The sequence below is a fragment of the Ovis canadensis genome, chromosome 1, assembly GCF_042477335.2.
Source record: "Ovis canadensis isolate MfBH-ARS-UI-01 breed Bighorn chromosome 1, ARS-UI_OviCan_v2, whole genome shotgun sequence".
Classification (NCBI taxonomy): domain Eukaryota; kingdom Metazoa; phylum Chordata; class Mammalia; order Artiodactyla; family Bovidae; genus Ovis; species Ovis canadensis.
The window spans coordinates 8,108,349-8,132,282 of NC_091245.1; the positions used below are offsets into that span (position 1 = coordinate 8,108,349).

The window sequence follows — 23,934 nt, forward strand, 5'->3', positions numbered from 1 at the left end:
GGATCAGACAGGAGATGCCAGAAGAGTCAAAAAAAAAACAAAAAAAAAACTATCAAAGTAGACCACCAAACATGTTCGAGGGCAAAAGAGCATGATTTTGAGGTATTTTGGGTATGAGGGTCTTCCCTGGTGGCTCAGACAGTAAAGAATCTGCCCACAATGAAGGAGAACCGGGTTCCATCCCTGGGTTGGGAAGATCCTCTGGAGAGGGGAATGGTAACCCACTCCAGTATTCTTACCTGGACAGTCCTATGGACAGAGGAGCCTGGCGGGCTGCAGTCCATAGGCAAATAGGGTCCGACACAAAAGATGGACACGACGGAGCGACTAACACTTTCCTTTCTTGGATATAGAGTTGGTGCAGACAAAACAAATACTGAGGACGTTATAAAGGATCAAAGTTACGTGGAACACTGTTCACTGGAGATACACTTGTAAAATGTCTTTGAAAGTACACGGCACCCTTGAACAATATTTCCAAGGTTGAAGTAACCTGGCATCAGTCAAGCCAAAAGACAAGCGATCTTTGTATTCTCTAACTAATATGAGTTGCGAGCAGCAATAAATATACACTTTTAAAGAGTAAATGAATGAGTGGCCGCCTGATCCAGCGAACCCGCGAATATGCCAGTAGACTAGAAGCGAACACCGTCCATCATACCAGACGACCGAAATCTCGGAGCAAAAGAACTACATTTCCCATGAGACCCTGCGCGGGGGGCCAGCGGTCCCGCAGGGCATCCTGGGAGAAGTAGTCCCCGAGTTCCACAAATTGCTCACGCACGGAGCGGCGGGAGAATTGCATACGCCGTCATGGTGGTGCTGCGTTGCCGCGTGTTGTTTCGCTTCGAGTTTTGTCCGGGGCGGGGGTCTGGGCTTTAGGCTGTAAGTGGGGTCTGCGGCCGCGGTTCTCGGGAGGGACGAGGCGGGCATAGGGACTGTGTGGGCGGCACGGCCTGAGGCGGGCTAGGCGAGAGGCTGCTCGGGCCGGCCCCGAGATGCTGTATCCTGGCGTGGGGAGTCCGCGGTTCCGCGCCGCGGGGACCTCTTCCGTTTCGCGCCCGTAGGCTCCGTGGTGGCTTGGAAGGACTTGAGGGCCTGGCCTCGGCCGTGGCGTGAGGGAGACCGGAATCCAAACCACGCGCACGAGGCCACACTTTCACGTTCCATTTTTGTGTGTGTGAGGAACGGATTGAAAAGAAAAATAATTTTACTTAAGCGTTTCCTGTCACTTTGGGCTAGGCCCTTTGCGATTCTCATCTCCCAAGGAACCCTTCACACTCGATGTGAGACCTTGAGCGGATGCTTGACGTCCCAGGAGCTAATATCCAGATCACTGGATAAATATTGTGAGCCTTTGAGGCCCGATGACTTAAATGGCATTTTTTTTTCCCCCGAGTGAAACTCCGGGCTCTCCAACTTTGGGGCCGGTATTAAATTCCTGTAGGGATTAATTTGTTCCGTTTATCTTTGTTATCTGTGGTACAAGGAGTGTGAGAAGCAGAGATTTGGGGAAGTGATTCACTGTCCCCAGGCTCTTGTCAACGCTCAGAATCTAGGATTGACTTTGCCACCTCAGCGGATTAGGTGTATTGGTGGGTTTTTTTTTTTCTTTTTTCACTAGTGATATCACTATGCCTTAAAAAAAAACAAACAACTGTCATTTAATGTGGGCTAAACCCTATAGACTAAATGCCTTTCATTATTTGATTTTTTTAAAAAATGACCCCGCATGACAGTTGTTATCCCATTTTTACATGGAACGCAGGTTAAGAAACTCGCCCAAGGTCACACAGGTAGTGTGGAACAGGGATGAAAAAAATCAGGTCTTTGCTGCCTCCAAAGCCCAGACTTCTTAAGGAGCAACTTAAAATCTCCCAAGGGGGAGATGTGGGGAAATTTTGTTTTAAAAATAAAGACATTTCTATAACATGTCATATTTTTTTAAGGGTAGTGTTTAACAATGTTTGGGGACCTATTTGAAGAAGATTATTCCAGTGTGTCAAATAATAATGGAAAAGGGAAGAGATTAAAGACCAAAGCTTTGGAGCCACCTGCTCCTAGAGAATTCACCAATTTAAGTGGAATCAGAAATCAGGGTGGAACCTGTTACCTCAATTCCCTTCTTCAGACTCTTCATTTCACACCTGAATTCAGAGGTATGATATGTTACGTGCATTTGGCTAGTAATATGTACCCTCATCTCTACATGTAATTAATCATGCAGAATCACAAGTAGATGAATTATTTTAAATGTGTATTCCACAGTATGTGTTCATTGTTCTAAGAGGGACATAAATTGGTAATTCTCTGCAGAGAAATGTGAAGCTTAGATTATTAATATTTTCTGTATGATCACAGTTATGTTCAGTAACAAACTAAAAATTAAGTAGTGTATTTCTTGTGTAACTCCTTCCTGTAATTTAGAATATGGGGCTTCCCTGGTGGCTCAGTCGTAGAGAATCTGCCTCCCAGTGCAGGAGATGCAGGTTTGATCCCTAGCTGGGGAAGATCCCCTAGAGAAGGAAGTGGCAACTCATTCCAGTATTTTTGCCTGAGAAGTCCCATGGACAGAGGAGCCTGAAGGGCTACAGCCCATAGGGTGGCAAGAGGGTTGGACCCCACTTAGAGACTAAATAGCATAATTTAAAATACAATGTAAAGACAATTTTGTCATGAGGGCCAGTCTTCATTATTGTTTCAGTATTTGTATTTTTTTTAATCTTCTCAAAGAAATAAACACTTAAACCAGAGTTACTCAATGCAGTTATATGCTTCTCTTTGGAGTGGGGAGGTGTTGTCATATTAATTCATACAAACTACAGTCATTTATCTGCAATTCTGAAATCCAGAAAATTCTAACGTGATCTGATAATCTGAACCTGTTTGGCCTCAGACCTTGACCTGATGTGAAACTGTTTCTAGTCTTAATTATCTCACATGAGTCATACATTTGTTACAGGAATATTAAGGTTTTAATATTGGTTAATAGATACTATTAGTCCCACACTCTCCTGGGGATGTAATGTTAACATATATAACCCTTTTTTCATAATAACTTTCTAAAATCTGAAAATTCTGAATTCCAGAGATAGAGGGTGTTAGATAACGGACCAAGTGCAAGGAATAGAAACCCAGTCAAAACAGTTCAATTAACAGATTTACTTTAAGAATCTAGGGGGAATCTCCTAGAAACCACCTGCAGGAAGCTTCCTTACCTCCTTGGACCCTTGATTCCTTGCCCCTATTTTTCTCCACGTTTGTCCCCAGATCCCTTCTTTGCCAACTAGCTTCCTCTGCAGGGATGTCAGTCTTAATATTCTTCTACCTTCACGTGGCCTTGGAGGGTCCCCAGCTACAAAGCTCCATGACTGTAGCTCAGCTCCTCACATGTCTCCATATTCTGAGGATAGGCATCCTAGCTTTTATTCACTATCTCACCCCCTTCCCACTACTACCAAATGTAGCAAAGTTTTGTGATGTTTTTTGTTGTTTTCTAAGCTTACAAAGACTTCCTGCCTTCAGAGATTTAGTGTATAATTATCATCAACCCCTTCCTAGGCCCTTCTAATGGTTTGAATTGAACTTGGGATTTAAGAGTGTTGCTTCTTATTGAATTTGGGGTTTAAGAGGGTTGCTTCTCATCTTGGACTCCATCTACTCCATCAGAATATCCCCCGCAATGCATTCAGTAATTCCACCATTAACAGTTTGCAAGATGAATAAGCAGATTCTTAGGTTAAATCTTTCCTAAGTTTTAGTATAATTGAAATTAAAAGAGCAACTTGAAGTAGAAAATTGTCCTTTAAAAGAGATTATATAATTGATTACTATACTGCAGAAACTAGCAACATTCTTCTGTTATATAGTTGTATATAAATCAACTATACTCAATAAAAATATTAAAAATATCTTCATAAATAATCCAAAAAGACTGAGAAAGGTGGTTGTTTTGGAAGGCAGGCAGCTCGCTGAGAGTACCGCTAAGCAAGGATAGGACTGAAAACCCCAGGCCCTCTAGCAAAGCAGGTGGCTGGCCAAGCACATGGGTTGACACGTTAGTGTGACTTGTGCACTTGTAAGGCTTAGCATGAATCCTCATGCTCATTGACGGGGAGTGTAATTTGGAAAGGGGTGAGGACTGACAGAATGAAGGGAAACTTTTTGGAATCCTTTTTAAAGGAGCAGAACTAGCTTTGGTTCCCCTGTACTCCCAGGTCAGTGTAGCTGGGAATAGTAGGAGATGATTGTAAAAGTCTCTCTATGGTTTTTATGATTTAACCTTTGTGTATACAACCTTCATGTAGTTTTTGTTTTTTCCAATTCCTGCTGGCAACTCAGGAAGAATGTAACAGTAATCACTAAGGCAGTAGTGGTTTTCAGTGCAAGACAATGTCTGTTTCATCCCTTCTCCCTCAAGTATATCAGAGTCTCCCAGTAAGAGTTCCTGTCTGAATACAGACTCCCCAAAGGATTCAAATGTGCCCCATTGGGTGGCATTCCTAGACACTGAATTAAAAGAAAATGCTGGAGACCAGCAGTGGGTTACCAACTTTTCTTTTCCAGGTAAGCTCACTGCCATCTACTATTACCCCTGATGCAAAAAAGATATTTTCTTACCAAAAAAGAGAAAGGCATGATCTCAGAGTTAAAGGTGCTCCTTATAAAAGAGTGGTTGGCAGTCTTACTTTTGGCTTGTAAATGTTGTAACCCTATTACATATTTCCTAATTCTATTCATGTGGCCTTTGGAACCCATTGCCATAGGCAGTCGAAAGCCACCAAAGATTGATGGTATTGCAGGGTTTTTAATTGTATGATTTTCCTTTTACAGCTGTTTCATATTGAAACCTTAGCTTCCACTTTATAGTCCATGGTTAAAAGTAATGTTGTTGCTGTTGTTTAGTCACTAAGTCCTGTCCAACTCCTTCACAGCCCCATAGACTGTAGCCCACAGGCTTCTCTGTCCATGGGATTTCCTAGGCAAGAATACTGTAGTGGGTTGCTGTTTCCTTCTCCAGGGAATCTTCCTGACCCAGGGATCGAACCTGTATTTCCTGCATTGGCAGGCAGATTCTTTACCACTGAGCCACCAGGGAAGCCCAAAAATAAAGCTACCAGAAAGCAAAATGTGTGGTCTAGGGATATAAATATTGTCATAATCTTATTTCTGAATCTTTAGCTGATTTTTACTTACTGGTTGCCTTGGCTTTCTAAAACAGTTTTCAAAAATGAAATGATGTCATTTACATCTCTTGATTCTACTTTTTTGTTTAGAAGCTTTATTCTCTCTTGGCCCGGAAGAGCTTGGTTCGTTAGAGGACAAGGATAAACCTGATGCAAAGGTATTAAATCCATGATTTACAGGGGATTTTTGAAATATTAAGGAGATGGTTTAAGGAAAGAATTAAGTTCCTTATTCATAGAAATCAGTAATTTTATCAATTACCAAATTATGACCCTTACTTTAGAAAGCACTTTGCCCTGTACCTTTCTGGTAAGGGAATTTCCCTTTCAGAGAATTGCTTTTCCAGTTGTAATGCTGCTGCTGTTTTTTTATAGACAGCCTCACTCTCCACTAAGGAGATATTTGCAAATCATCCACACGAACCTACAAAAAAACCCACTTAATGCACTTAAATGTAGCAAGAACAAAAATAGAGACCAGTATTGTCTCAGTCTGGTATTCTGGAGATAAACTGAGGAATTGGCTTACTATAAGTGCATATCTAATCATGTTTCTCCCTTGCTTAAATATCATTCAGAAATTTATCACCCGCAGACTAGTCTCTACTTATCTTAGTAAGAGTTTCATGATCAGCCCAGTGTCTCTCAAACTCCGTGTATGGTAAAGAGCCTGGTGTTTTGTTTTGTTTTGTTTTTTTCTCAATCAGTTGCAGATCAGACTTTTGTTATAAAGAAATGTTATGACAGTGCAAAATTGCTGCAAAGTTTCTGGCATATGCTCACTCTAGATATTTAAGTCCAGTCTCCAGAGCAGGCTCTGAGCCGCATTCTCAGTGCCCCCAGCCCACACCACAGGGGCAGAACGGGTGTGGTGCTGGCAGGAAGAAAGCAAAGGCAGGGTGCAGCCGGCCCTGTGAGATTTTTGCAGCTGGAAAGTTCTCCATAGGGAGTATGTCTGTATCTGAGCAGTTTCGGAAAAAGGATGAAATTGTTGGAGACTTAAGTTCCTGTCAGTCTGTGATTAATTGGGTGGTTTATTAGGGCTGGTTTGGGTTTCAATATTAATCTGTACTATGCCAAGGTAGAGAGTTCCAGGTAGCTAAGAATTGTATTGAATTAGAATTTTCAAAGAAAAATAAATGTGTTCATCCTTCACAGTATTCGTAAATTTTGTCCTGAGTGAACTAAATCGACTAGAAGATAGGAGAACAGTAGTACACAGCTCTTTTTAAAATGCCCAGCCAACATTTAACAGATTTCATCTAGGAGCACGTTTGTTTCTCATTCAGGTCCGAATCATACCTTTGCAGTTACAGCGGTTGTTTGCACAGCTTCTCCTCTTAGACCAGGAAGCTGCATCCACAGCCGACCTCACTGACAGCTTTGGGTGGACCAGTGATGAGGTACGAAGGTCAGCTTTCCAGGGAAATATTACCAGCAAGAAAGAGTAAACACTGGCTTAATGTTATCTACCTTCCTTTAATTTTATCTTATGGTCTCAGGATATTGTTTAAATATTTACTTCTAAACTACACAATTATAAGCCAGAAATACATTTTAGACATTTGCTGTTACTCAGGATTTTATGAATGGATGTCATTTGGGGTTGGGGAAAGGGGTTGCGGATACAGGGGAAAATGTTTGTAAGAGCTGGTTTTTATCATTTCTACCCTTTGTACAGTGTAGTTGAGATATAATACCTGTTATGTTAATGGAAAATTGGCATTTTTATAGAAAACCACTTATCAACTTAAAAAGCTGACTGGCAGTTAATATATCTGCCTTTATGTGTTTAAATCTGGATATTCTAATTTTGAACATTTTCTTCAAGCGAAACAGTGACGTCATTCTTGGCAGGTCTTTTCGTTTTCCCTGTCCTGCCTTTCTCTTGACTCGCTTCATTTTCCTCCTGTGTCCTCCTGTGTGTGTGGACTTCCTCCTGTTTTGTTGTGTTTCATTTTATCTTGCTTGCACTCCTAAGGGTGTTTCACTGCATGCAAACACTAAACCTGTGTTAGCACTAAGTGAAGGTGCGCATTGTCAATACTGATGAGCTGTTAGCTGGGCAAAATCAAAATCAGCTCTGCAGTTTTTTATGGAGTAGATGTATTTCTGTAGAGACGAAGGTATGGGAGACCACCACAGAATTTAAAGAGGCAAGGATCAGAATAAGGTTATGTTGCCTTCAGAAATAAACTGTGAACTCTTGTCTTCTAACCAATAACACTAATTAACTGGACGATGCTATGTGGTTGAAGAAGTCAGGTTTGAGCTTGGAAGTAAGATAGGGTATAATACATTCCCTGAAGAGTGTATGTTACGTTTCTGGTGTAGGGCAGGTGCTTAGGGTGAATTCCTCTTTCTTTCCTTGTTTTAAAGGTATTGTCTTGTCTTAAATTACTGAGATATAATTCACATGCCCTAAGATTCACTCTTTGAAAGGGTACAAGTTCAGTGGTTTTTTAGTATATTCAGAGTTGTACAAGCATCACAAGGGTTGTACAACAGTCACTACAGTCAACTTTAGGACATCTTTTCGCTACCACCAAAAAAAACCACGAACCCATTAGCAGTTCCTCCCCAACCCTGTGTGCCCTTTCCCTGAGTCCCTGGCCACCGTTTTCCCCTCTGTCTCTCTGGATTTGCCTCTTCTGGACACTTCACAGAAATAGTTTCATATAATATGTGAACTTTTGTAGCTAACATCTTTCACGTAAAGTTTTCAAAATTTATTCATGCTGTAGTATGTTTCAGCACTTCATTCCTTTTTATTACCAGATGATATTCCCTCAGATGGATATGCCTCAGTGTTTTGGCTTCTTTTAACCTAGTCATCAGTTGATGGATTTCTCTTTGTTTAGATAAAGAGCTTCCTCTTGTTGGCTTCATCCTTCTTAAAGATGTGAAAACCTGATTGATTAATTTCTAAATAAAATCTTGTAGGAAACCCTCTCAGACTGACCTGCAATGGTAGAGAGGTCTCAGAGGCGCCTTTTCCAAACTTAGGATTGTTCAGAAACAGCTTGAAAACTTCCGCAAACTTTCTGTCCCATCAGAGCCAGTGATACTGGAGAAATTTGTATCACCTAGTGCCTTGTGTGTCAGAAACCAAGAAAAAGATCATAGGTCCCACATCTTTTTCCAGCTTTCATCCCTTTATCAGCTTCTCTTCCCTTGAAATGTACCTTCAAAATCATCTTCTCACCCCACTCCCCTGCACCCTGCATTTGCTCCTCTCCCTCCTTTCTACCCTTCCAGTCACAGTCACTCACGGCGTCCACATGCCCAGTCCAGGAGACACTGCTCCACTCCCTGCAGCCCTCAGTAGCGGCGCTCACCATCCTTGCTGACGTCCCTGGCTCTTCCTCGGGCTCCTGTGCTGGTTCTTCCTTGTGTTCTCCACTCCTGTATGTTGGTGTGCCCCTTGACTTTGGATTTATAAATGGTTCTCGTCCTCTTCACACACAGTTTCATACAGTGATTTCTCGGTGGCTTTCAAATTAATCTGCAGGTTAAGGCAGATTCCATCAGACTTTTTCTCCAGGCAGTGTGTTAGTCTTGCTTTGTTGGTCCACATGTCAAAGCAGTAGGCTCTAGTTCTTCTCAAATGCTGACGATTCAGAGTGTTTGCCTGTCCCTCTGATCTGTGGTTTCTTTGTGCACACACTGCCTGACTGCTCTTTGCCTGTTCTGTTCCTTCCTCTCCTCTCCTCTCCTCTGGCGCAGCCATGTACATGGTTTCCTGCCAAACAAATGCACTTTCCTGTTCTCAGGTGACTTGAGTTACATGTACATGCTAAACACCATCTGTTTGTTTTTTCATTTTGTAGTAAAAGTGAGAATAGGTGGTGATCTCTTAGCCTGCTCTCAGCTCATTTAGCTTAGTCATCCTTACATTTGATGGAGGCTTGCCTTTGGATTTCTAAATGAGTCTTGTGTTTTTCAACTAATATCACTTAAAAAAAATCTGTTTTTAAAATTCTGAAGCACAAAATTACATTTAAAAGTTACCTGTTTTATAGGAAATGAGGCAACATGATGTGCAGGAACTGAATCGAATTCTCTTTAGTGCTTTGGAAACTTCTTTAGTTGGAACCTCCGGCCATGACCTCATCAACCGTCTATATCACGGAACCATTGTTAACCAGATTGTTTGTAAAGAATGTAAGAATGTCAGTGAAAAGCAGGTGAATATGCAAGAGTATTTTAGTAATAAGTTAAATCATAAATTATAATTATGTAATTAAATCTGTGATCTGTACCATATGAGGATTAATGTGCTTATTACTATAAATAACTATCACTTTTTTCTTGTACTCTAGATGCTCCCAGATTATAAGTTTATAATCCAGATTTCTCCATGTAAACTGAAAGAAGTAGATACCTTAAGATATAGCTTAAATCTTCTATTTATTCCTCTAATATTTAGATAGTAGATTTGGGGAATATTTACAGTAGGGGCCTGTGGTATCATGAGAAAAGCCAATATCGTCATGGGTCGGTGGTTGGAATATCTTAAAGAAATCACTTAGGTAATAACAGAAAACACTAAGGAATGTTTAAGTTAACAAATAAATCTGTAAGTAAATATTGGATTTAGTTTATTGATGTCTCTCAGAAAGCTCGTTTGTATGTGTGTGCTTATGTTTAAATATTATATATATAAAGCTATCATAATCCTGTTTAAACTGGTGTAACCTTCAGTTATTTGTCATAACAGATTATCCATTTTATGTAGTTAGAAATTTGCTTGTGTAAATTTAATAATCACTGCTTGCACTACAAATCTTATATAACAAATGATTTCATCACTGAACCATTGTCCTTTAATAAAAACCTTCTTTTCTTACGGCAAGAATTATAGAAAGTTATTAAGTAACTTAATAAGTTATTAAGTTAATTATAGAAAGCTATTAAGTAAAAAATTAAATGCCATTTTCTAAGTGTTGCACTAATTGCCTTTTTGAAGTATATATATATATATATTTTTATATTTTTAAATGAAAGTATTGGGCATAAAAAAGACTGTTGAGCCCTTATTGTGTATCATAATAGAAGATTTAGGCAGCCTGGTTTGGAAATATTAAGATGTTACGTGTATGTGGGTTACTATATGATTGACCACTATAATGTAATGATTCACAAAGTAATTTTAAGACATAATGTACGTGAAGGCACATTATAGATTAGGCATTAACTTTTCACGTATCTATCTTGTAAACCATGTATGAATGTTAGTCTTACTGCTTTAGAATTCCACCATGAACTAATTAACTAATGCTATTTTACGATCCCCATAATCCCTCAAGGTAATGCTGTTGCACAAATACACATGCAAAATTATAAATGTGCTTTCAACTTGTCAAATTGTGTCTGTTTAATATTGGAAATATGTTGTAATTCAAAGGTAATTTTAGTAGAATTAGTAGACTCACATTTTCGAAAATATCCTCCTCTTAATTTTCATGAAAATACCTTTATGTCCTGGCCCCAAATAATTTTCTTTCTTAAACTAGCCCTAGCAGAAGATGGGGAAGCAGGGTCTACAACAGAGAGTCTGACCACGGCCTTGCTGAGCCTACCTGGAGACTAACGTAGCGCTAATGAGCTGCACAGATACTCTTCTTGATTCGTGCGCTCAGTGGTTCATTTCCTGATAGAAATAGGCGTTATTGTATCTGCAGTGAACTCGTAAATTGGCTCCTGATATATTTTAAGCTGAGTTATAATTTGCTTGAGAAAGAATAATTTATTGTTATGAATCTCACAGTATCTAGTTGGGAGACCTATGCCTTCATATATAGAAAAGATATATGTGTTTTAAAAAAGAATGTATGTGTGATTTTTCCCAGTGTATGTTTGAGTTGGTGATCTGTTTGTGAACATCTGTGGAATTGTATTTTCAAAGTCATGTTCATGTATATTTCAGGAAGATTTCCTAGATCTAACAGTAGCAGTCAAAAATGTATCAGGTTTGGAAGACGCACTCTGGAACATGTATGTAGAGGAGGAAGTTTTTGACTGTGACAACTTATACCACTGTGGAAACTGTGGCAGGCTGGTTAAAGCCGCAAAGGTAAACATAGACCCCTGCCTCTTCTGCGGGTGTGCGTGCAGTGCTTGGAGCAGGGACGTCTCTCGAGTGAAGTCACCGTGTATGAGACGCACATGAAGCTTTTAATCAGTAATAAGGATTGAAAAGACATTTCCTTACACTGTATATGTATTTGTATTTTAATTTTTTTATAGTGTCTTTTAAGCTTTCAACCTCACAGTTCACTCAACTTCTTTCTCTCCCAGGAAAAATTTATTTGTAGCTCAGTGTTTCATAAATAAACCTTTTTTTTTCCCTTTGGAAGTTACTGTTATGAAGAAGGCAATGTATTTTTATATCTGCCAACTAGGAAGCTTGTTGAGCTTTCAGTTTTTTGGTCTGCCACTATGAAAACAGAGAGCTTTATTTTTTGCATATGCAGTTATTGTACAGTATTGATATATATGTTGATAGGTATCTTCCTTGATGCTAACAAATCTAATGTGGCCTTTCCTTCTCCCCCCATTGAAAGTGCCTAACTTGACAGGACTTGACAGAGTACTCAGGGTTTTTCTTCATACAACAAAGCAAAATATAGAAGAAAAAGAAAACAAGATTTAAGCAACTGATTTATTTTGCAACGTGGCATCAACTCAGCTGCTATTATTATCTGTAGTAGGAACTCTTTAACAGCTTGTGGATGGTATGACAGGCTGTTCATTAACTCGGTAACCTTGAACTCAGTTGAACCAGTGGTTATTGAGCCCTGACTTAAAGAACTACCACAAAAGATTTATCTTTGCAGTCATTCTGTTAAGACAGAGTGATAGCACTATTCCTAGAGCTGACAATATTGAATTTTCCAACAAAGAAAATGAGGGTTGATTTAGACAGCACACGGTATTGATTTGGATCCTGGAGATTGTAGGTGAAAATGTGATAAAAACAATAAACTCCATGCCTGTAGCTTTCACAGGGGGATCTGAAACCAGGATTTGAAAACAATTTTATATTGTTTAATATTTATTTCCATCTAGCCTTTGCCGTTTTATAAACCCAAAGAGAAAGGCTTGTTTTTTGCTTACTTATTTTGTATTTCCTCGTTGGTGTTACAACTACAACCTAATAAAATAAATATAAAATTAAGAGGATGGAGCATCATGGAAAGACAAATATATGCTTAGTTTTGGTTGAACTTAATTTGCACATTGGTAAAATAAGAACCTTTTGCCAAACAAAAATAATTCTTGCATGCACCTTTTATGTCATTGGTTTAATTCATTTTCAGTGAAAACTTTTTGATCTTGATATTTTTAAAGTTGCCTTCTAGTTGCATTGGATTTATTGTATTCTAAGGTTAGGCTTGGTTGTGTTACCTAAATTAATGCATATTTTCTTGTTCTGGGCAGTCTTTCTTTTCTCGCCACGTTATAGTTGAGTTACTCACTTTTTTTAGATGCATTTTTTTTTTTGAGCTAGTGTGAAAATCTGCCATCTTGTTAGATTGCTGCTTTTTCATTTAATTTCTTTTTCACCCACTAGATTTGTAGAATTGCTGTCTGAGGGATATTAGATATTTATGGTTAATTTTATATATGGGGAAGGATTTTTTTTTGGCCCCCCTCACATTGCCATTAATAAAGGATTTGGGAAAAGCTCATGCCTTTAAAATAAAAAGAAGCTCAATATAGTGTTTTGTTTTAAAGCAAGGCATTAAAATTTAAAATATTTTACTATCTGCCTTTAAGGACAGTAACTAGAAAACCCCAGTCAATGAATCTCAGTATTTGGGAAGTTAGAGTCCTTTTGAAAGTCTCATGAAAGCTGTGGATCTTCTCCCCAGAAAAATACACACAAATACACATAATATTTTCATGTAATTTAAAGGATTCAGATCCACTGAAACAGTCCCTAGGTCGAAGGTGAAAGAGCTCCAGCTGTTCAGTAAATAAGAGCTGTGTAAAGTCGAGATAGTGACCAAGGGGGAAGGTGAAAGGTCAGGGCTTGGGCAGGAAAGAAGTGCTCTTTGGGAGGAAGCACTCTCATCAGGTAGATTTAATTTTATTTAGGATAGCAACATTAAAACATACAAGTGCGCTGTAAATTTTTAGGTGTAAGCATAAGTGAGCGATGTCAACTTTTAGCACCATAAAATAGATGAGTTTATGTCAAGAGTTGTATTGAATCCACAATGATTAGTTTATGTGACTTAAGGACATATTTATCTTAAAACTGTGTCATAGGTTGCCTTTTTACACCTTATGAAGTGTTATTCTTTTATATAATTCAGCTTTTAAAATTTACATTTTTTTCTTTTGACAGTCGGCCAAATTACGTAAGCTGCCTCCCTTCCTTACAATTTCATTATTAAGATTTAATTTTGATTTTGTGAAGTGTGAACGATACAAGGAAACAAGCTGTTACACATTCCCTCTCCGGATCAATCTCAAGCCTTTTTGTGAACAGGTTTGAACTATTCTGTTTTGAAATTCTTTCTTTTCCCCTCTAAAGGGGAATCTTATGTTGATCTGATTTGCAGTTTGCTTCGTGCAGTCCCTCAGCCTTGGCACTGTTAAAATTTGTGTGCTCAGTTGCTCAGTCGTGTCCAACTCTTTGTGGTTCCAAAGACTGTAGCCTGTCAGGCTCCTCTGTCTGTGGAGTTTGCCAGGCAAGAACACTGGAGTGGGTTGCCATGCCCTCCAGGGGTCCTCATCCAGGGATCCAGCCAGCGTCTCTTACGTCTCCTGCATTGGCAGCTGGAGTCTTTACCACTGCACCACCTGGGCAGCCCCCATTAACGTTTAGAGTTGCGTAATTCTCCGTTGTGGTGGGATGTGCCATGTATTTTAGGATGTTAAGCAACATCCCTGGCCTCTGCCTAGTAGATGACAGTAGCATCTCCCGCTTCTGTGCCCAGAAGTGACAAAAACGTCTTCAGACTGCCAAATGTCTGTGTCTCCTGAGGAGAGGAAAGGTGGGTAAAATTGCTCCTGGTTGAGAACCACTAGTTTATTACAGTCCTTTTTAATTTCCAGGTATGGATTTATTTCTAGGTTTTTTTTTCCCCTTAACTCTCCTTGGAAAATCTTTGAAATGAAAGTTTAAGAATAGAATTAGAAAAGACCCTGCAATAGGAAAAATTAACATTCAGTAGGATGTTTCTATTTGGATCTAGTTTACTTTAGATGCAAAAATGAATTACACATTTAGAAAGCGAATGAGAAATTGGAATGTCACTAGTGTAGAATTTGTAATCCTTGAGACATGGGGAAAAAAAAAGTTTAAAAACAAATTAATTACATAATCAGCCTTCTTTATAAGCTGTTTAAAAATGTTTTCTGTGCCATTGCTATACATGCCAAGATCAGAGTGATGAGACTGATGCATTTCTTGTTAAAAACCATTCTTTATATGTTTGAGACCAGAACATTAATTAGCCAGCTATAGAATTTCTGTGTATCAAAGTAATCTTTTTCTAAATGGTTTTAAATTCGGGTGGACCTTCCTCAGCCTAGTTACTGAGCTTTTGGATTTTATAATTATACTAATTTCCATTGAAAGGTTCTAATGTCTTGGCTCTGAGCCTGTTACCAGCATACACAGAATAAACAGGTTTTCCAGGGCACTTTTCCCTGCTCCTATTTGCTGCCTGAAAAAAAAAGTTCATTTTTAAATAATTGAGTTATTTCTCCCTGTCTCAGTTTTATTGAGAAATAATTGACCCACATCACTTGTATAAGTTTAAGGTGTACAGACTGATGGCTTGGTTTACATATAATATGAAACGATTACCTCAGTACGTTTAGTTAACTTCCATTATCTCATATAGAAAGATTTTTGTCCTTTTGTAAAAAGTAGTTTGTTACATGATTTTAACATGTTGAAATAACAAAACTGAAAAAAGCAAGACATTGAGCATCTAAGAAATTCACAATAATTTTGCTTTTTGTTTTCTGTATTAATGAAAATCATTAATCATCTCTGTTTACATCTCTCTTGGTTTTTGCCTGAACCAGACATTTGAAAAATGACATTTAAAAAATGCTGCTCACTTAAAAAGTATAATTTAAGAAAATAAGTTCCTTAAATAATTGACACTTCCCAAGTAGCATCACATATGCCAAGTATCTTTTAACCTAAAGTAGGTTTTGTTTTTTAATGCCCATGTAGGTGTTCATACCTGAAGTAGGAAACGGCAACCCACTCCAGTATTCTTGCCTGGAAAATTCCATGGACAGACAAGCCTGGTGGGCTACAGTCCATGTGGTCACACAGTCAGACACAACTGAGCATGCACACACAGGTGTTCATAATTATACAGTTATAGAACACATTGCTTGTAGAAAAGATTGATCACAGATTTGATAACTGAAAAAAGAACTTTTCATTCCACTAAACTGCCTCTAAACAAAACCAGCTAGTATTCATAATTGCCAGATTCCTGTTTTATGCAGAGGACTGAAGTGTCTGGAGGGGTAATGCATAGTAGATATAGCTCTGACTTTGAGGCACGTAACAGTCTTGTTAAAATATATTCAGCTGCTAAAGAACTCCTTTATAAACCAGTGTAATAGGTTTAATACGAGACGATTTTCTCTTGCTAAAATGCTCTCTCACTCACTGATAGGGTAATATGTCTTGTGTTATAATGTGGACTTCCATGATTTTAGCCAAAGTACATAAAAATAGCATCTTGATTGAATATATGTTTTTATGTTTAACTCAGGCAGAATTTGGTTGGTGTAGTATGACTGGTATTTTCAGTCTAAGAATTACAAATTTCAAAATTTAAAACTGACTATTCAAATTTATGTTAATTTACCCTAAATAATAATAATAATAACCAGTGATGTTTCTTACTGATTTTAATAATTGAAATTCTTCTTTCCCTTTTCATTATATATATCTTTGTCTTATATAAACTATAACAATGTTTATGTTCTTTCTTGTAGAGTGAATTAGATGACTTGGAATATATGTATGAGCTCTTCTCAGTTATTATACACAAAGGTGGTTGCTATGGAGGACATTATCACGTGTATATTAAAGATGTCGATCATTTGGGAAACTGGCAGTTTCAAGTAAGTATAGAAATTAGTTTAAGAGTATCTTTGCAACTGTTTTCTAGCCTTATTATTTTGGTGAGGCTATTTTTTGGTCATTTCTTATATGTTCACTCTGTGGAAAACTCTTAAAGGCATTAAAAGTTTATGCAGATAGAAGTTTAAATTTTTTAAACACCTATTTGCTCTTCACCTAGGTTCTCTAGTTGTTAACATTTTGCCACATTTCTGCAGGCCCATCCTCTGTATACAAACACACACACACACACACACAGAGTTAACATCATTATTAATGCTGAACCACTTGAAGTTTCATGGGCCTCTTTACCCCTAAATTCCTCAGTGTTTATCTCCAGAGAACCAGGACATTCTCTTACATAAGCGTAGATCAAAATCAACTTTAATACTGATACAATACTCTTTATTATCTAATATGTATTTTATATTCAGATTTAACCTGTTTCATCCAAATCCTTTATAGCATTTTCTTCCCACTGTAGTGTCAAGTCCAGGAACATACATTATATTTAGTTAACATATCTTGAAAAGTGAAAGTATTAGATGCTCAGTCATGTCCGACTCTTTGCAACCCCATGGACTGTAACCTGCCAGACTCCTCTGTCCATGGAATTTTCCAGGCAAGAATACTGGAGTGGGTTGCCATTTCCTTCTCCAGTGGATCTTCCCAACACAGGGATCGAATGCTGTCTCTCTCTCTTTTTTTTTTTTTTACTGGAGTGAGTTGCCATTTCCTTCTCCAGAGGATCTTCCCAACCCAGGGAATGAAGCCGGGTCTCCCACATTGTGGGCGGACGCTTTACCATCTGAGCCACCAGGGAAGCCCCAAACGCTGTGTCTCTTGCATCTCCTGCATTAGCGGGCAGGTTCTTTACCATCTGAGCCACCAGGGAAGCCCTTCGGTCTCCTCTAATCAATAACCATTCCTCAGCTTTCTTTGTCTTTCATGGCACCAAACAAAAATGATCCTTCTATATTGTCTTCTTTGTGTTTTACAAATGAGACTTCAGTCTTGCGGAAATGCTTTGCTGTGAATGGCATGATGTTTATTCTGTCTGGGGACCCAGTTTCCCAGTACCACTTATTTAATATTCCATTCTTTCCCCCCCCAATCTACAATGCTAGTTCTGTTATATTAATTGTTATTTTTATTTAAGTCCATTTTGGGGCTCTGTTTTTGTTGTTGTTGTTCTTGTTTTCCTATTCCTAGGCAAGTGCTGCACTATTAATTTCTGTAGCTATATTAGCAAGTCTTGTTATCTGGTAGGGCAAGTCTCTCTGTGTGTTGTTATTCTTCAGGAGGGTTTTGGTTTTTATGGTTTTCTGAACATTTCTAGAGTCACCTTGTCAATATTCTCACACATACATGCACATAAAAGTAGTAGGGTTTTGAATCGACATGTGTAAATAAGATATATCTTTTTGGTTTTTAGAGCCTCTTTAGTGTCATCTAAAAAAAGTTTTATAATTTTCTCTAGAAAATAAAGCACTCATCGGGAGTCCAGTTCCAGTTATTTGCATTGGAAAAAATTGTAATATATTACATGCTAGCCCCAAACTCTCAACCAGTTTCCTAAAATGTAACTAAAACACCAATATGTAAGTTCTAACCCATCATGTTAGGATGTGGCATGCTTCAGACATGCCTTCCTGGTTGTCAAACAGTTAATACTGTGATGAATGAATAATTGCTCTACTTGAGGTAACACAGCTTCTCCAAGTGCTGTGCATGGATGTGTGCGTGCTTAGTCGTGTCCGACTCTTTGCAACCCCATAGACTAGCCAGGCTCCTCTGTCTGTGGAATTTTTCTGGCAAGAATCCTGGAATGGGCTGCAATTTCCTCTTCCAGGGGATCTTGACCCAGCGATTGAACCTGGGTCTCCTGCATTTCCTGCATTGGCAGGTGGATTGTTTACCGCTGAGCCACCTGGGAAGCCCTCTGAGTGCCGGCAGTATTGAAAAATGCCGTGTTCCCTTTGCTGGCATTCACTTTGCTTTTCAGAACATCTCCCTGTGTTTCTGATGCTCTGTCGGTTGTATGTAGAGTGTACTGAGAGATACTTGTGCTTTGTAAAGTTTGGATATTTAAAGTCTGACTGTTCTATTGGGAAAATATTGACCAGGGAGATGTTCTATGGTACTGTGTCTATTCTGAGTAGTTTTTGGACTGCTTGTGGCTGGTATATTGAAATACAGTTATCTTGTTAGTACATTGACTTTATTATCAACCATCTTGCTTTTGGAAAAAAGAGTTTTGTTTCACTCTTTACTATCCTTAACCTCCCATTTCTTTTATTTCTAGAACTGGTTTATCCAGTTTGGGGTCTAGGAAGCCATACACGCATCTCTCGAATGCTTGTGCCTATTTGCCAAGACACTAGCTCACTGGGCACATTTCAGTCAGATAAGAGTGACGCACGTCTTACCTCCTCTGTCTAGTTCTGCCCTCCATGTTCTACCGTTAGTTGCTGATTCTTAACCTGTTACCTTCCTTCACACTGCTGTCTTCCAGGCCCCATGAAAAGTGAATCTTACTCTCTAAGCAGCTGTTCTCCCCCATCACCCCCCCACTTTCAAACAATTACATTAACTTTATTTCATTCTCTCTAAAAGATGAAGTTGAACCTTTTATTAGATCTTTACAGAAGCTTGTGAACAGGTTTTATAAATAGTTATTTTGTAGTTCTTTTTTTTTTCTCTTTGCCTAGTCTACTGTAGTTCCTGGTTTTTTCCTTCCACTTATGCTTCTGTGGCAGAGAAGGCAATGGCACCCCACTCCAGTACTCTTCCCTGGAAAATCCCATGGATAAAGGAGCCTGGTAGGCTGCAGTCCATGGGGTCGCTAAGAGTCGGACATGACTGAGCGACTTCACTTTCACGCATTGGGGAAGGAAATGGCAACCCACTCCAGTGTTCTTGCCTGGAGAATCCCAGGGACAGGGGAGCCTGGTGGGCTGCCATCTCTGGGGTCGCACAGAGTCGGACACGACTGAAGCGACTTAGCAGCAGCAGCATGCTTCTGTGGTAGCCTTTGTTTCCAATGTCGCCCTGTCTCTCTTCAGCCTTAGAAAGTGCTCCTGCCTTCCATGCAGTTCTGCTTCTGCCTCAGGGCTGTGTCTCTGCTGTCTTCCATGCTGGCCGCAGGCCCTCCTCAGTCTTGCTCAGCCAGTGTCAGATTTTAGGCACTTCTCTAGTGGGCGGGATGTATCCTCAGTCTTTTGATGCATAAAGTATTTATTTCCAGTTTCATTTTTTAAGTTTATCATTGACATCATGCACAGAGGTCAGCTTCACACTGTGCAGTGAGGTAGCTCAAAAGGAATGATTCTTCCATATCTTCCTTTTGAGTTGTTCTCCCTTGGATATCTCTACAATTCTGTGTTCATTTCTTTGGAAAGGATAGCAGCATCAAGCTCTTCTCTCAGTTCCATTATATGACTCAAAAGGGCAGGCAGGCATGCTTTCACTTGATTTGGCTCTCTGCACTGCTTCTCTGGTCTGAAGCTCTGGTACTTTAGCAGGGTCTTCCTGAAACTTAAAGAACAATCAGAAGATTGCTTTCTGTCTCTGCCTGTATATTTCCATATTCATGACTTCTGTGAAACATCACATTTATCTTTTATTATTATTATTATTCCACTCTTTAAGAATCACTAGCTTTTCATCTAGAGCTTTATGGCGTTCAAATAATGATGCATGCTTTAAGAATTCCAGCTTCAGTAGGTATACCTGCTGGACACTGCTTGTCTGTTTACTACCATTATCCTGAGAGATCTTTTATGCCTAGAGACAAAGGACTCCAAATACTGTAAACACAGGCAGGTATTGTTTTTTTCTGCTTTCAGTTTGGTGATTTCTTCTTCCCTTGCAAGTTTCCCTGCTAGGTGCCATCTGCAAGGAACACCTTTAAATGACCTGACTCACATAATGTTCCTTGGGTAAAAGCCAACATTTTAGTCTCTCTCAGCCCAGCTAGAAGATGAGCTCTTCCCTCTTGCATGGAGGTCATTAACTATTCAGAATGTGACCCTAGATCTTGCTATGAAGAGGAGCCTGACTTATGCCTTCCAAAGCGGGGGGCTTTTGTTTCATTGATGGTTGATACCACTTTGAACATTTGAGGATGTGAGACAAAGGAGGCTTTTCAGTAACTCTCAGGAGTCAGCCCCGGGACTGGTGCTTGTAGGACCTGCCTGTCCTCACAAGACCAAGGTTGGACACTGGCAGAAAGCAGGAGGACCCGGCCCAGGCCACATGCCCCTGCACCAGTGTCACATCCTGGGTGATGCCAGCCTACCTCTCCCCTCCTGCCATTTTTAAATCTCTTGTTTCTTAGCCATGAATGTCTTTGCATGCTAAGTCACTTCAGTTGTGTCCAACTCTGTGCAACCCCATGGACTGTAGCCCGCCAAGCTCCTCTGTCCATGGGATTCTCCAGGCAAGAATACTGGAGGGGGTTGCCATTTCCTTCTCCAAGGGGTCTTCCCAACCCAGGAATCGAACCCATGTCTGTTATGTCTCCTACATTGGCAGGCAGTTTCTTTACCACTAGGGCCACCTGGGAAACCCGTGAATGCCATTAAACATCTTAAACACACTGTTTTTTTATTCTCTACCTGAAAATTGCAGTATCTGAAGACCGTGGGTCTTTGGATATCTGCTGACTTTTTTCCTCATGATTTTGTTATTTTAGACTGTAGACTTGGTTGGGTATTTGTTTTTTAAGAATACAAATAGGAGGTCATTAACTATTGACCTCCTATTTGTATTTTTAAGAATACAAATAGGTTTAGGAGTGATTGGAAGCCTGAGTTAAAAGTACCCTCCATGAAAAATGTGTGTCTGGCTCTACCACATGCCTGTGGTCACCTGCAACCTTTAACACCTTGAAGATAAGATCTGTGTCTTAGAGCCATGCAGCTAGTATGAATTTGGGCCACGAAATTTGGGTCCTCACATGAGGACCTGTCTGTGACTATAGGTTTTTAGAGGGAGTGTATTTCCACCTTCATCTAGTAGCAAGGTGAAAGCAAACAAGTTTCTCATTGTCCTTTGTTGACGAGGAGGGTTTAGCATAGCCCTTTCAGGTTTCTAGCTTTTTGCTGGGATCTATTTGTGTGGCATAATAAAAATATATACATTTGATCTTTGTCCTGGATTCCTGGCTTAGAGCTCCTTGAGAGTTCCCCAGTGATAAGGTTGTCTTGTCTTGTTCATAATGATCCCCTTTCAACCATACCTGAGTTTATGCTAATGAAGTTACCTGCAGGGTGAGGGCTGGTCACCAGAGGGACCAATCACATGGTTAGAGGGTTAGAACCTTCAGCCCCTTCCCCTGACCAGGGAGGGACCAGGGGCTGGAGATTGAGTTTGGTGGTATGTGCTCATTGCTGCAGTCATGTCTGACTCTTTGCGACCCCATGTACGGCAGCCTGACAGGCTCCTCTGACCATGGGATTTCCCAGGCAAGAATACAGGATGCATGCCCTCCTCCAGGGGATCTCTTGACCCAGGGATCGAACTCATGTCTCCTGTGTTACAAGCAGATTCTTTCACCCCTGAGCCACCGGGGACCAATGATGGGTCACTAAGGGCCAATGATTCAATCAGTCGTGCCTGCATAATGAAACTTAAAACTCTGAAAGAAGGGGACTAAGGGAGTGTCCCAGAGAAGGCAATGGCAGCCCACTCCAATAGTCTTGCCTGGAAAATCCCATGGATAAAGGAGCCTGGTAGGCTGCAGTCCATGGGGTCGTGAAGAGTCAGACACGACTGAGTGACTTCACTTTCACTTTTCATTTTCATGCATTGGAGAAGGAAATGGCAACCCACTCCAGTGTTCTTGCCTGGAGAATCCCAGGGACGGGGAGCCTGGTGGGCTGCTGTCTATGGGGTCACACAGAGTCGGACACGACTGAAGTGACTTAGCAAGCAAGCAAGCAAGGGAGTGTCCAGGTTGGGGACCACTGTGCTAGAAGCTTTATTTACCTTGCCATCCCAATTTATAGAAATGCTAGAGAGATAGGTAGTTTGTCCAGGCTTATTCAACCACAGTTGAAATTCAAAGCCAAACTGCCTGATTCCAAAGCACATACAAATTAGTATGATATTTTTATCATCATTTCTTCATCTTGAAACCTCCGAGGCACAAGCATTCCTGTTTTGCTAATTACTAAGAGATTAGTGATAGAAACTTTTTTTTATTTTTTTCCTTCTTTAGGAGGACAAAAGTAAACCAGATGTGAATTTGGAAGATATTCAGAATAAAGAGGAGATTGATGATCCATTGATGATTCTGAAAGCAATCTTATTACAGGTAGAAAGAGTATATGTTTGTGTTTATGTATATATCAGCTATATGATTTAGTTGGTAGAAATGATAGATATTGTTACTATTCATAGTCTTTTGGGGGGAAATTATCTGTCTATTGAAAAAAAATTTTTATTAGAGGCTTTCTGATTATAAAAGAAACACTTATGAATGGTAGAAATTTTGAGGGAAAAAATTGAAAGTGTATAAAGGAAATAAGTTTAAACCAAATGTCTGGTGACTTTTAACACTATGATATATATTCTTTGCATTTTATTTCCTTTATGTTTGTATAGATATGTTAAGATTGGATTACAGGATTTCTTTGGATATTATTATTGTTGTTATTGTTACTTTAAATAGAATTGGAATATATTGTATATACTTCTTTGGAATTTACCGTTTTCCCATATTATCCTTTTAATGTCTTTAGGACCTGAAGTTATGTTCCCCTTTTCATTCCCAGTACTGACAATACCTCAAGTGTATGACTTTTAATCTTTATCTTGTACCCTGTTGTAAAGATGGTAGTCTCTTTTTATTTATTCATTCATTCTTAATGAACATTTTTTTCTCAGTTTCTTTCTAGAGACCTAGGCTGAATATTGGTCTATGGCTACTGTATTAGTCTGCTAGTTCAGTTCAGTCGCTCAGTCGTGTCCGACTCTTTGTGACCCCATGAATCGCAGCACACCAGGTCTCCCTGTCCATCACCAACTCCCGGAGTTCACTCAAACTCATGTCCATCGAGTCGGTGATGCCATCCAGCCATCTCATCCTCGGTCGTCCCCTTCTCCTCCTGCCCCCAATCCCTCCCAGCATCAGGGTCTTTTCCAATGAGTCAACTCTTCGCATGAGGTGGCCAAAGTATTGGAGTTTCAGCTTTAGCATCAGTCCTTCTAATGAACACCCAGGACTGATCTCCTTTAGGAATTACTGGTTGGATCTCCTTGCAGTCCAAGGGACTCTCAAAGAGTCTTCTCCAACACCACAGTTCAAAAGCATCAATTCTTCAGTGCTCAGCTTTCTTCACAGTCCAACTCTCACATCCAAACATGACCACTGGAAATACCATAGCCTTGACTAGACGAACCTTTGTTGGCAAAGTAATGTGATGTAATAAAATCCCACAGACGGGTGTCTTAATTAACAGAAATCTGCTTTCTCATAGTTCTTAGGCTGGAAGTCCAGATCAAGGTGTCTGCAGATTTGGTTTCTTCTGAGGCTTCTCTGTTTGGCTCTTGCTATGTCCTCAGATGGCCTTTTCTGTGTTCATGTGCATCCCTGGTGTCTCTGTGTATCCAAATTTCCTTTCTTATAAG

At 39.7% G+C, this 23,934-nt stretch overlaps 1 protein-coding gene across 13 annotated transcripts in view; it reads left to right on the top strand.

Moving 5' to 3' along the window:
* Positions 1-745: 745 nt before the first annotated feature.
* USP40 (ubiquitin specific peptidase 40) overlaps positions 746-23,934 on the top strand; it is an 83,291-nt gene continuing 60,102 nt past the window's right edge. For 6 of the 13 annotated variants that reach the window (XR_011255989.1, XR_011255985.1, XR_011255983.1 and 3 more), the window contains exons 1-9: positions 746-885; positions 1,950-2,159; positions 5,277-5,344; positions 6,476-6,589; positions 9,209-9,373; positions 11,116-11,262; positions 13,543-13,686; positions 16,173-16,301; positions 22,523-22,618. Coding sequence is in view for 7 of the 13 variants with exons in the window: in XM_069584851.1 (XP_069440952.1) it covers positions 1,964-2,159; positions 5,277-5,344; positions 6,476-6,589; positions 9,209-9,373; positions 11,116-11,262; positions 13,543-13,686; positions 16,173-16,301; positions 22,523-22,618 (1,059 nt within the window). In the remaining 6 variants the exon portion in view is untranslated. Of the gene's footprint in view, positions 886-1,576; positions 1,596-1,949; positions 2,160-5,276; positions 5,345-6,475; positions 6,590-9,208; positions 9,374-11,115; positions 11,263-13,542; positions 13,687-16,172; positions 16,302-22,522; positions 22,619-23,934 lie in introns of those variants that run through there. The other 7 variants (XR_011255987.1, XR_011255984.1, XM_069584860.1 and 4 more) reach the window with 5 other exon arrangements.